At 41.9% G+C, this 13,843-nt stretch overlaps 2 protein-coding genes across 3 annotated transcripts in view; both read left to right on the top strand.

Annotated features, from left to right (window-relative positions):
- LOC108108515 (protein naked cuticle) overlaps positions 1–10,652 on the top strand; it is a 43,486-nt gene extending 32,834 nt beyond the window's left edge. Inside the window, exons 2-5 of one of the 2 annotated variants that reach the window (XM_017216584.2) lie at positions 3,206–3,696; positions 6,208–7,002; positions 7,453–7,805; positions 8,336–10,652. In XM_017216584.2, the coding sequence (XP_017072073.1) occupies positions 3,206–3,696; positions 6,208–7,002; positions 7,453–7,805; positions 8,336–9,398 (2,702 nt within the window). In that variant the 3' untranslated portion in view covers positions 9,399–10,652. The remainder of the gene's footprint in view (positions 1–3,205; positions 3,697–6,207; positions 7,003–7,452; positions 7,806–8,335) is intronic. The other variant, XM_017216585.1, reaches the window with a different exon arrangement.
- Positions 10,653–11,953: 1,301 nt separating this feature from the next.
- LOC108108558 (SET domain-containing protein SmydA-8) lies at positions 11,954–13,834 on the top strand. The gene is made up of 3 exons (XM_017216639.1): positions 11,954–13,106; positions 13,175–13,436; positions 13,500–13,834. The coding sequence occupies exons 1-3, from the start codon at positions 12,087–12,089 to the stop codon at positions 13,808–13,810; spliced, it is 1,593 nt and encodes a 530-aa protein (XP_017072128.1). The 5' UTR covers positions 11,954–12,086; the 3' UTR covers positions 13,811–13,834.
- The last annotated feature ends 9 nt before the right edge of the window (positions 13,835–13,843 follow it).

Below are 13,843 nucleotides of genomic sequence, written 5' to 3' on the forward strand. Positions count from 1 at the left end.
TGAAAAGTAAAAATGTTGAGCCATAAAAATGTTGAAAAGTACAAATGTTGCACAGTAACATTTTTAACTGCAGATTAAATCTGAAAGGTAAACACGCCTCACTTTTCCATTGTAAGCCAGTGAAAGCTCTGGCCGTCAACTTCAGATGACTTTGAGATGCTTGGGCCACGCCCTGAAAACCTGGGCAGCCCAAGAAACCTCACCTCGAGGCTCCAAAGTTGGCCCTAAGCCTGCGGGCCTAATGAATTGAATTTGTGCATTTGCGTAATGTGTGTGTGTGTAGGGCTGAGACGAAATGATAATGATTAGCTACGGCCGCACGGACCACTTCAATTCCTCAGACTTGGTTATATATTTTCGAGGGACTGAGGCCAAGCCCAAGGGCTCCGAATTTACCTGAGGTGAGGTCACAGTGTCGAAATGGGCGGCGGCCCAGCCTCATGAATTTTCTATGATAAATGGAACGTCACGGCCTGAGGCTTATCTGTCAAAAGAAAAACAACGAAATTGAATGCAGCCTACGTGGCGGATGAGTAATGCGTGCTAGGAGTTAACTTTTCGGCTCGAAGTCGAATTGATATCGCCTCAGTGGGATCGTTTTAGGCCCAGTTCAGATAATGTTCATTAACATATGTTTATCTGTCTTCTTTGATGCTGTGTAATTTTCGTGTTATCATCAAGGCACTGGGTAGATGCTGTAGATAAAAGTTGTCCAGCTGAGATTTGCATAATTAATTAGTGAGCTTGTGGCTGGGCTTTATAGTGCAAATCAAAAATGCGCATAAATTGGATGAAAACGTTATAAATTGTCCGTAATAAAACACGAATTTACAAAAATATTTGTCGCTTGCTTAGAAAGCAGGTGGCATTTGACAGCATTTGTGAACTGATTTCTGATTTGAATTGGCGCCAAGGGAAATGGAAAAATGTAAATATCAGTGATACAATTTTGAAATATGCTAAGTAGTACAATTTCAAATACAAATTTAAAGTTTGTCCTTTCCCTGACCAGTTATTTTTACATCAGCTTTTCGTGTTTTCACAACAATTGCCTAGAGTCCCCTGGCAGACGTCCCACAATTTCAGATTCTCGAGTGGTAACTGGGTCAGCTCCCGTAGACCCTCCATTACTTTACCACCTACACTGCAGTGTAAACAATTCCAGCACTTGGCAGGACTCGACGACTAGCTCATTTCCCAGGCACTTTGGCTAATTGTCTTCAATTGTCGCCACCTCAGCAACTCTTTTCGCAGAGCCCCTCTCCGGGCCGCCCGCCGGGAAATTCCAACGACAAAGGCTGAAGGAAAAGCAACCAACAAAGTATACAAAATGGAGACTTGGGACTGCTTTGCTTGCATAATGTTCATGCAATTAAAAGCCATGTCCTGGACTCAGGCCGAATGGGCGGGGTCCTTGGCAAGGACGCGGCTCGCGCAAATGAAAAATGAAAAGCGAAATGAAAAATGAGAAATGGAAAATGGAAAAACGCGCGTAGAAAGCGGGCTAAACCACAAATTTGGGTCAGCAGGCGAGAAGTGGAAACTTCTTCATCCCTCGTTTCCCCTTCGCTTTTTTTAAGCGCGCTAATTAATTAAAATGAAGCAGATACAATGGAGCCAAGAATGGATAGTGCGGCAGAAGAACTTACAGCGGAGTTAGCGGACTGAATTACTGCAGGGAAAGGCGTCGAATGGGGCTACTGGGAATGGGATTTATATGTCAAGTGGGGTTATGCTGCAGCCGGGCGGTTTCTTTCTTAAAATAACCTCCTCGGGCAGCAAGAAAGATGTGGATTTTCTGAGTTAGAGGCGATGAAATATTTATTATTAAGCTATAATAATAAGTTGACTTCTTCGTGATGTTTTAATAATCATTAAAAGCCTAATATTGCCAAAAGTTAGTCAATAAAAACAGTAATAGATAATAATTTATGGCATTTGTTGGCAAATCATAAAGAAAACCCTTAATAAATCAAGCGGGAAATAAAGAGATATTTAACATATCAACACTGCTATACAAGTTAATTGAAAATCACACTTGTTAATGCTTTGCAAATAATTTAAGTACGCCAAATATTTAATTTAAAAACATTCCGCCGTCGCACTATTGCTGAATATCAAACGGTCCCAGCTGCTGCAGTTGGATTCGCTTCGCTTTGGTGCGGTTCACGCGTCGTATGAGTAATGAGTAATGAATGGGCCAAAAGCGACCGCAGACCAAAGACTGCTCATCTGCCGGCTCAGCTTTCAGCGCTCGGGTGGCGGCCACAGCCGCCCAGATAATGCTGCAGCCATTTCAATTAAAAATGAAAGAAACAAAACCGAAACCAGCAAATAAAAAAAAAAGCCGAAAAGAAAAGTAAACTTTGAGTGCCGCCGCCGCCGACGACGACGTCATTAATTAGGAATGCTCTCGGAGCAGTCGCCTTTCAAGTTTCTCGAGGGGATTCAAAGAGATCGGCATTGGCCGCCTGGTCGCCATCGCTTTGTGTTGGCGTCGAGGCATAAACTTTTGTGCTGTTGTAATGCGCTTTGTGCAAATTGCAAATAAATTGCAAGACGCCAGCGAAAGGCGTACAGAGAGAGAAATTAAGCTAAGTTTTTACTTGTGTGGTTTTGTAATGGCAGTTATTTGGCAGTAATAAAATTGTTTCCTTTGGCAGTAATCAAATGGTTTCCTTATTAATTTTTGCCTTATAACATTAATTTAGAATGTAATGATTTATGGGGAAGGAATAGTACGAACATTAAATTATTATATTTTATTTTATTAATTTTTACTTTGATTTGTACTCTTGAAAATACAAAACATAAATCTTATTTTATAAATAAAATAGTAAATTAGCACTCACTGCCTTAGAGTTCTTTACAAAGAAAATCGTTAAACAAATTTGATGGGCTTATTGTCTAGTTTTGGTGATCTAATTCCAAAGTCTTTCCTAGATTTCTTAAGCTGGTAAAAAATATTTATAAAAGTCACAATTTTTTCCCATGTAATTTGACTGTACGACGAATGCTAGCTACTTATATTAATGTGGAAAAAAGTACAGAAAATGCTTTTCCACGGTGCACAGAAAAGCCGACAAAAGCCAGGGGAATTAGATGGCCAAACGGGGGAAGGGAGGTCGGGCTCGGTTTTTATGCCGCCAATTTCATGCCACTTTGCATTTTAATTAAAAGCATCCCACCCTTTTTGTCGTTGCAGTCCAGGAATGCACCACAGACTCCGAGGAGCTGATGTACCACCAGGTGCGCGCCTCCTCCTCCTGCAGCGCCCCGCCCGATTTGCTGCTGGTCAGCGAACGTGACAATAATATCCAACTGCGATCGCCGGTGGTGAACATTATTACCACGCCGCCGGGCAATGTCTCCAGTGGCGTGAGCAAGCAGCAGCAGTCGCATCATCAGCACCACCAGACGAACCCGCACCACCACCATTCATCCGGCAGGAGTCATCCTTCGCATTCGGGGAATCCGCAGGATGTGAGCAGCAGTGCCAGCCACAGCAAGCATCTGCGAATCAGCAGCACTTCCAACGGCAAGCACGGCAAATACTCAAATATGCAGCAGCAGCACCTGCCGCAGGATGAGGATGTGGTAGATGCGGCAGCCTCAATGCAGCAGCAGCCGCAGCACAGCGGCCACGCCCACTCACGTCACCTGCACCACCACAAAGAGGAGCGCATCCGGCTAGAGGTGAGTCCAAATGCCATTACCACGCGAATTACCATTGCTCCCCCTGCGAGCAGGTACTTTATGAATTATCCCATATCCCAGTGCCCGGACACAATCAAATTCCATCTTCCAAACCCATAAACTCTGGGCTTAATAGTCCATTCTGATTCCAATTTCAATTTCCATTTCCATTCATTAATTAATGAATTTATGGATTGGATTTGTCTTGTTTTCATCGTTTCATAACACAAATATTTATAGAGTCATTAATTGATGGCCGCTACGAAGGGGTTGAACCGAATTTTATAGAAGTTTGCAGTGGGGTAATTTGACATTAATAAGAGTTTATCTTGCTTGAAGGAAATATTCACTTCAGTTAGGAAATATTTCTGGTTAATTAAAAGCCCTTTATTAGTTAAAAGCGTTCACATGTTAGCACTTTCCCGGGAACCTTACCGTTGAAGTATTTATTTAACTTAGTAAGAATGGATAGAATCTAGATTTTAATTAGAGTATCCATAGCCCCTATTACCAATTCTCTTTTCAATTAGCCAAACAAGTGCTTTGCTTATAAATACAAGGTGATAAATTAAATGATGTTTGATTTTCCATTTGCGGGCTTTTTCCGACCCCCAGCCAGGTGTTTGGTCAAGTTTAATCAACTCGCCGAGGCTGTTATTACCGTGTTGGCCAAAGGCCACCCCCTGGCCACGATTCCTGGCCATAATTCATGACCCACAGGGCACATCGCACATCGACCATAAACTCAACATTTCAATGTGCTTTTAATTAAAATTTCAATGGCTGCTTGCTCACCGCGATGGCCTCAGATTCGGCAGAAGCAGCACCAGCATCAGCTTCAGCATCAGCTTCATTTGTTGTTCCAACATCCCAACCCATGAAAATAAAAATCGAGGAAGCGTGGAAAAATATTTCATTAACACAAGGGCGCCGGCAATTTTCCATTACCACCCACTGCGGACGAACGTTCTCTGTGTGCCTCGGACGCTGTTGCCACTTGTGCCCGTTTCGCCAAAAAATATCAAAACATTAAAATTCAATAAAAACCATTAAAAGCAAAACAACAAACACGAAAAGCACTCAGGGGCAATTAAAAATCTACAAGCCAAGCAGCAGCAAAGGAAATTATATTTATTTGTATGCGACTCAATGGGGGCAGCCCAGTGCGGAGTGGAAATTCTGGGATACTGGCTGCTGGATGCTGGGTTTTGGCCACTTTATCAATGGTAATGGTGGCCCATCTCCTACCCCAGATTTTTTGGGTTGAGCCCCCTGTGAAGATGACGTTGCTGCTTCTGCAGGCGCAAATTAAATATTTAGTCAAATTATGGCCACAATTTTCGACTGGTTTTAGTGGTCTTGTGCAGCTCCCAATTGTTGTTTTTAGTGGCAGCCGGCTGTGGCCTCCGTTCTTGCTCCTTTTTGAAATTTAGCACAGCCCAACTCTACAGGCCCACATGTTGCATTTGCAAAAAGTGTTGCATACTTTCGGGTCGGGCATGAAATTGCAGTGAAATTTTTATTTCTGAAAGTTTATTAGCAACGTTTTTTGTTACTTTTAGGTTTTTCAGTTAAACACTGCATCAAGCTTATGTAGCTGTTCAAAATTTGTGGCCAAAAAGTTTTTGAACACATTTGAGGGCAGAGGAATTTTAGGCTTTTAGTTTGTGCAAAATTCAGAACCAAATCGTATTTATTTGTCTGAGGTGTTAGAAAGAAAATTACATTTTCTGGCATGGTAATTTATAACTCATTAAAAGTTTTTAGAAACTACCAGCAATACATTTGTTTAGGTAACTAAACAGTCTTCTTAAATGTTTTGCTTTGAAGAAAAATGAGTTAGCAAATTCTACAGTGATGGAAATTATAGTTAATTAAAAAGTTTTCCAGTAAATAAACATTTAAGAATACTCGTGGAGGCAAGAATTTAGTCGCACTATTTATTTTTCCATTGTATATAATTAATTTAAAAGAAGTAAATATTTAACATAATGCTATCTGCTTTTATGAAAGTATATTTAAACTAAGTAGATTTATGAGGTGTTAAGGCATAATAATTAATAAGAAATATCATTTTCGGTTGTACAAATGATTTTCACATTTGTTTAGGCCATTAAGATGCTTACCATTAAATGTTTACCTTTGAACTTCAATGAGCAAAGAAATATATTTATTTGCTAATTTGAAGTCCTTTGAATTGTACATTTCGTAAACATAAAACGATCCAGCAATTAACATCTAAAGAGAGTGACTACACAAATCCGATAACTAAGAATAAGAACTCAACAAAACTAAACATTTTCTAAAGTAAACTAAAACTATTTCTGCTAAATTGGATAATATATTCAAACTATTTGAACAAAGATTCTCAATTAAGGCAATGTTAGGACCAACTCTTGCACGCCCTTGGGAAAATTCAATTACCGAAGAATGTTTATTTGCACACTTGATTTAAATCAAATTCAGACCGAAACAATCACTCATCCTGACTCTGTTCGTATTCAAAAACAGGAATTCACCTGCGACGTGTCCGTGGAGGGTGGCAAGTCATCGCAGCCGCTGCAGTTCTCGTTCACGTTCTACGACCTGGACGGGCACCATGGCAAGATAACAAAGGACGACATTGTGGGCATTGTGTACACCATATACGAGTCTATTGGCAAGTCGGTGGTGGTGCCCCACTGCGGCAGCAAGACAATCAACGTTCGGCTCACCGTCAGTCCCGAGGGCAAATCGAAATCACAGCCGGTGGTGGCTGTGCCTGTGCCAGCCGGATTCAGTAGCAGCCATGCCAGCAAACTGAAGAAGTTGCCCACGGGTCTGGCGGCCATGTCGAAACCCTTGGCGGCCGGCGGAGTGGGATCCGGTGGTGCGACAGCGCTAACGACATCCGCTGGCAACCGCCGCCAGCATCGCTATCGACCACGCAAACTGATTAAGTCCGATGACGAGGACGATGACAGCAACAGCGAAAAGGAGAAGGATGCGGCCCCAACTAGCGAACAGGCCAGCGGAAGTGGGGCCAAGGCGGGCGGAAAGAGCCATCACCAGGCCAGATACCACCATAATCAGAGCCAGAACCAGAAGAACAATTCTCGGGCGGAACAGTGCTGCACGGACCAGAATACGCCGGACAATGGCCACAATACCTATGAGAATATGCTGAATCTCAAGTGCTGCAAGCCGGAGAGCGACCAGGTGGACTGTCCCTCCCATCGCCAGCACCATCAGCTGCGGCAGCAGGACATCTACATGAAGCAGGCCACCCAGCGGGTCAAGATGTTGCGAAGGGCGCGCAAACAAAAGGTAGGCACAAGGTAACAAACGAAATCATGGCAAAAACAAATCAATTATTAATCGAAACTAAAACTGCTGCCAGATAAAGCACGTAAAATTATGCATGGAATAATTGAACTAAGAGGGATGAATGTTAATTTTTTAAACTGTTAATATGTAAATTGAATGGGCTTCATAAACACTAAGGATTCGTCCGAAACAAAAAGTATCTTTCTCGAAAAGATAGTGGCCCTTACTTAAGTTTCTTTAAGACTAATCAAACGAGTTAGTATACCTTGCCTGGCAGCAGTTGCAAAACTGAATCCCGTCCCATGAAATGTCGCCTTTTGTTTTTGTTATCTTTTTGTTACTTACCATATGCGTTCAGCGTTTATAGTTTCCTTCCTTATAATTTAATTTTATTTTCTATTATTTTTGGTTACTCATCATCGTCATCAATCAAACACCAACAAAAACCAGTACCAGGATCACTGCCTCGAAACGCGACAACGCAGCCTGTCAGTGGGCAATGATTCCTCGTGTCAGAATCGCCATCTGCAGCCACAGCAACCACCGGTGACTGCCTCGCCCCCCCAACCGCTGAACCACAAGAGCGCATCGGGGTCACCGCCTCTGGGTGGTGGTGGTAGCGGCGATATGATGCTCGATGGTGTGCAGCTGCGGCAGCCACGCCCCCAATCCCTCACCCCACAACAAAATCAGCAGCAGCGCAAGTCGGCCGAGTGCTGGAAATCGGCTCTAAATCGCAACGATTTAATTAGCATCATCAGGGAGAGCATGGAGAAGAATCGCCTGTGTTTTCAGCTGAATGGGTAAGCCAATTCGTGATGAATCCACCCCAAGTCCACAATGATTAGCGGCGGAGTGAGCCGGAATGAGGCCGGAAAAGTCAACAATGCTCATTTTCCAAAAATAATTTAACGAGGATTATCAGAAGAAATTTGGCTTAAATGATTTGGTTTTAAAAGAAAACACAAAACAATTTATTATTCATTTTTATTACAAGTTTGTATAATTTAAATTAAGCCGGCTTTCAAAATTTGTAAATTTTTCGCTGCTTACTTAAATTAATATATTTATGAACACAGCTTTATAATTTATCGCAATTTCTTTAAATGCCAACCAATTTAAGACAACAATTTTAAATCAGTGAAAATCAATCTTAAATTTGTTCTTCCCACGAATTTCATTTTTCATCCTTCTAAACAAAATTCATTGGCTTACTTTATGATTTCCATGATTTGTGGCGACTTTTAACCTCCTACAAATACCTTTCAAATCTTCCACAACAACCTGAAAAGCAAAAACTAATTGAAGGCATACCTCTTCGTCAATTTTACAGAAAACCCCAAGCCAATGTGAGTCCCATACGGCAACCGGCAGCACAACAACAACCACAACAACAGCAACGCCAACGCTGCAATACGGGCTCGAAAATCCCCACGTTAATTGCCAACCACAGTCCGGTCGCCCAGCAGTCGCCGCTCAGCTGCAGTCCACCTACGGCGGATACCACCACCACCAGCATTCCAGTGGCACCTCCAGCCATCGAGGTCAACGGTCAGCAGCAGCAGCAGCAGCATCTCAGCCATCCCAACCACCACAACCACCACGAGCATCCCCAACCGCACATACCCATCTACCATCAGCAGCTGGCCATTAATCCGGCCGTCCTGGCCGCCCAGCAAACTCACAATACGGCCCACAACAAGCTGAATCTATGCGGCTACGATTCCTTTCTGCATGCCACCATCTGTGGGGGCGGGGCAGCAGCTCATTCGCCCCCGGCCACTCCTAGTAACGTGGCAACCGTTCAGCCGATACCCAAGAAGAGCCAAAAGAACCTGCTGCAGGGATACCAGCGATTGGATCAACAACAGCAGCAGCAGCGAAGCAGCAAGGACTACAAGAACTATGGCAATCTCATCTATGCCAAGTTAAGTGAGCAGTTGCAGCAGAAGGATCGGGAGCAGAGGCGCCAGCGGCACAAGCAACAGCAGCAACATCAGCTGTTGCAGGATCCGAACAAGGATGTGACTCGCTCAGAGCCACGGCCAGCCACCTCAAACTCCAGCTCGGCGGGCTCAAAGATCTACGGTGATGCCGTTGAGTGTGCACACCTCCTGGCCAGCGAGGAGGAGGACCTGCCACCCAGTCCTCAACTCACCAGCACGCCCAGTAAAGTGGTCAGCACCGACACCCTTATCGACCTCAACGACGATGTGGGCGAGGCTGTGGCCGAGGCAGTCACCGAAGGTGGCAAACAGTCGCTGGAGACCGAAGAGTTGGGCCAGCAGGTGGAGGTGGAACTGGACACCAGTGCCTCCAGCTCCATGATCCACCGCTATGTGCACGAGCACATCCACCACCACTATCACCACTTCAAGGAGCAGCAGGATGTCTAGGCTAAATCGAGGGACTAACTATAAACTATTTGAATGTTGCTTATGTTTCAGTCTATTGATTAATGTAGAGAGAATTGTAATTTAAAGTAAGCCTTCAACTAAAAACAACAAAATATTCAAAAACGATATTAGGGCCAATGACAGTGGGGTGGGAAGAGTGAGTTTGAAAGGGGCTTTAGTGTTCATCAACCCTTAAAAATATATATTTAAATTTTATATCAGACAAAAAATATTTCATTTCTTTTTAATTATGTGCAGCCAATAGGTTAATAAGATAAAATAAAAATGTAGTTTAGCTTCAAAAAGCTTCTCAAAATTCTCAATGGGTTCCTGATAAATTAGATTTATATCTAGCCAATTTCAATCTCACTTTTCCAACTTTTCCAACTTTTCCTGTGGAAATCTTTAGAACCAAACCTAAAACTCATCGAAGATTAAACCCACTGTGAGATCCACAGGTCCCAGCATATTTGTAGCCTCTTTAGCTTACGCAGAAATCAAAAAGAAAACAAAAATTATGCGCCTTTTGCCTTAGCAACAATTGAATCGCCGCTTCGCCATGCAAACACAGTGCAACATGGAAAAAGTGAAAGCAGTTTGGATTTCAGATTTGTAAACTAATCATTAAAAACAGTCAAGTCCCAATGGGTCTTAACTTGTCCCGATGAGTGCTTTCCAAATCGAGAATCCAAGTTGCTGCTACACTTCAAGACCCAAGAAAAGTTGCAAAGTGTAACCAACTAGCAACATGTTGCAGCCACACATATCATATTGTTGCCCCAAGCATTTTGTGTTGCTGTGTATGTGTACATGTAAACTAAATGGGAGAAAAACTATTGTTTAGTGCAAATTATTAAATCAAATTGTTGTCTATGATATAAAATTTTATGCGCCGCTTTTTAAGTGTTTAGACAGAGAGCAACAGAGGTTTATGGCCGCCAGTTTTAAGTTAACTATCGATCGTGTACATTTATGTTATCTAAGCCAATTAATTTAAATACTATTCTTAGTTTCTAACACTAACACCAACAAGAAGACAAGCAACAATGCAACTAAGTACTAAACCACAAACAACAACAAACACAAATTGTAGTTCAATTATTATTTTCAAACTTGTTTTTAATTTCATCATCTGTCCACCAATCGAGTTACCAATCCAATCAAACGAAAGAAGCACAAAAACAAAATGCATTTAACTCTTATTTACATAAAAAAGACTGATTTCCAATTAAACAATATATTAATTAATTGCATATGAATAAAATTATATATAAATATATATAGACAATTTATGAGAAATACTAAATAAATTATTGAATTGCTAAACTGAATTTGACTTGAGCATTTATTTAATGATTTATTTAAAGTGAAAATTTAGAAAACACAATGGGATCACGGCTGTTTCTTGCGTTACACCATGGCTAGCTTCCTGGATCTCTCCGCAGTATGTTAAACCATCTTGGTCGAGAAAGAACATTCGCCCGCTAAACCACAAATGAACTGCGTACGAAAAATCAGATCCACATTTTTGTACACCAGGAAGTGCGTTTTGTGGGAAGGATAATCGGGGCTCTACCTGGTCGAAGGCTACAGCCCAACTGAATAATCGAATAAATCGCACAATCGCAAATAAACTAAATTGATTAATTTTCAACGCAAATTTTCTTAATCTAATAATCTAATAATAATAATAATACTTAATCTTGAAATACTAAATCTAGTCCTTTCCTCGACTAAAATCGCCTGAGTTCCTTTTCCGAAGGAGATTATACGTCAACGTTTCAAGTCTACATGTCAACAACTTTTAGAATTTTTACAAAATCAATAAAGCCTGACAACCCGTATTTATTTCGTGGGGTTTCGTTGTATACAAAAAATATATATTTTAAGTTATAAGGTATTTTCGGACATCTTCATCCAATAATTTAATGAAGGTTCAAAGGAATAACCGGTCGCCTTTAAAGGAAAAGAGTTTTTAAAAATCGCCAATATCAATAAAGAATCAATTGTGATTTCTAGGAAAAGTATTTCGAATCGAATAATCTCTCTGAACGCAATATAGAAGAAGTGATATTTCGATATCTAATTCAGCACTTGAGATATATCAGCTCTATGTATACATCTTTAGCCATCCATAACATACATTCTCCTTTAGTTAATTCAAAAATGGTTTGATCAATTCTATGATATCTATGAAATACCATCTGATATATAATATTCCTCTTATTCCCTATTATCATTATTTCAATCTGAGCTATAAATCAGTAAAAGCGAACTAGTTGTTATTTTTGAGCTTCCTAATGCACATTTTCTCTCATTGGAGAGCCAGATAAACATTTAGCATGAAAATATTGCCGGCCGCCAACAAATTGGATATTGTCTTGGCTTTTCGACAACACGACACAGAGATCTAATTTTAAATAGTCGTGCGCCATGTGACAGAGATGTGGATGTGCAGAGAGATCTGAACCCGCTCGAGCGTTTTTTTTTTTGGCAGCAGGCGAAGACACAAAGGAAAATGTTCTCGCAATCAGATCGCGAGTAGAGTCCGAAGACGGAGCACTGAAAATTGTTTTTCAGTTTCCTCAGTGAAATTTCAACCGCGCGGCATTACGCAAACACAGATTAGTTGAAGATATAAAGGAGATTTATTGAAGATCTTCTGATTGGTGGAGGAGATTGCTTTCGATGGCTTCAAGTTCGCTGACATCCTGCGCCTTATGTCAGGCCAAGGCATCGCAATTGTGCGCCGCTTGCCGGAATGTAGTCTATTGCAGTCGGGAGCACCAGAAGGAACATTGGAAGAAAGGTCACAAATCGGAATGCAAGTGCTTCGAAATAGCCACCAATGAAGTTTTGGGCAGGCATCTAAAGGCCACCAGGGATATTAAAATAGGGGAGCAGATCTTGAAAGAGGCGCCTTTGGTTCTGGGACCCAAAGTCGCCTCAGCTGCACTTTGCCTGGGCTGCCACAGGAATCTATTGGCACCCGAAAAGCCAAAAGGAAACTACTATAAATGCAGCTCCTGCAGTTGGCCATTATGTGGAAAGGAGTGCGAGGACTCACCCCACCACAAAGCCGAGTGCCAGCTAATGTCGAGTAGCAATTTCCAATCCAAAATAAACTATACACCTGGAGAAGAGGAGCGCAAGGAGTCGGCTTATTGTGTGATTATGTTGCTTCGTTGCATGCAACTCAAAACCAAGGATCCGGAGGCTTTCCTTAAACTTTACACTTTGGAAGATCACCTTAAGGAGCGTTTGGAAACTCCCTTGTATCAAGTTCTACGTGCCAATCTCATTACCTTTATTAAAACTGTATTAGGTTTAAGGGAGTGGCTGGAGTTGGACATCCTGCGCATTGCTGCCATTCTAGACACAAACACCTTTGAAGTAAGGCAACCCAGAGAGAGGAGAAAAATTCGAGCCCTCTATCCTGGAGCGGCTATGATCTCGCACGACTGTGTTCCGAATATGAGGCATCGTTTTGATGACGATATGAACATTGTGTTCTTGGCCAAGAGGAAGATAGCCAAGGGAGAGATCCTGAGTATTTCCTACACTCAGCCTCTGAGAAGCACAATCCAGCGCAGGGTGCACTTAAGACAGGCCAAGTGCTTCGACTGCTCCTGCGCTAGGTGCCAGGATCCTGAGGAGCTGGGCACCTTTGCTGGGGCACAAACCTGTCTAAAATGCAAAGCAGGAAAGGTGAGCTTGCAACTAATTTCGGTTATACCAATATTTTCTCACTTCAATACCATTTTCTTTTATTGCAGGTAATCTCCCTGAATCCCCTGCAAAATTCAGCGATTTGGAAATGTCAGCTCTGCAATTTGAAAAGGTCAGCTAAAGAAGTGGTAACTTCAGATGCAGAGCTTCAACAGGAATTGGAGTCGTTGGACAAGACAACACCCGTAGCTCTAGAGGACTTTATATATCGCCATCGTGTTGATCTTCATGATACCAACACCCATATTCTGCAAGCTAAATACGCTCTCACCCAGCTATATGGAAGTGCTCCTGGATTCGCAATGGAGGGTATGTATTACATTTTAATAAACTATATTTATTTCTAATATTTAAAATCTTTGCTTGTTTTAGAACTCTCTGAGGAAAAGCTGAACAGAAAAGTGCAACTTTGTGAGGAACTCCTTCAACTAGCCGATATTTTTGATGGTGGCTGGAGTATTTTTCGGGGAAACCTTCTTATAGATATGGAAGAAGCATTAGTCGCACAAGCCCTACGCTCAGAAGACGCAGAGGAGTGCGAGGAGAAGCTGAGAAACGCAGCGGAAATGCTAAGGGAAATCCGAAACATAATGAAGCACGAACCGGAAATGCAGCAATTGCTATTGGAACGTCAAGTTATCTTGAATTCCGCCCTTGAGCGATTTGAAAAAGTTGAGAATTAAGAATATATAACTCTTTGACAAATATTTCTAAAA

The sequence above is a fragment of the Drosophila eugracilis genome, unplaced genomic scaffold (genome assembly GCF_018153835.1).
Source record: "Drosophila eugracilis isolate 14026-0451.02 unplaced genomic scaffold, ASM1815383v1 contig_2154, whole genome shotgun sequence".
Classification (NCBI taxonomy): Eukaryota; Metazoa; Arthropoda; class Insecta; order Diptera; family Drosophilidae; genus Drosophila; species Drosophila eugracilis.

What these genes read in the sequence shown, in the direction of transcription:
- LOC108108558 (XM_017216639.1), top strand. Translation starts at nt 12,087, where the DNA reads ATGGCTTCAAGTTCGCTGACATCCTGCGCCTTATGTCAGGCCAAGGCA. An exon ending in TAAAATGCAAAGCAGGAAAG is followed by an intron (nt 13,107 to 13,174) that starts GTGAGCTTGCAA and finishes CTTTTATTGCAG; the next exon opens with GTAATCTCCCTGAATCCCCT. An exon ending in TCCTGGATTCGCAATGGAGG is followed by an intron (nt 13,437 to 13,499) that starts GTATGTATTACA and finishes TGCTTGTTTTAG; the next exon opens with AACTCTCTGAGGAAAAGCTG.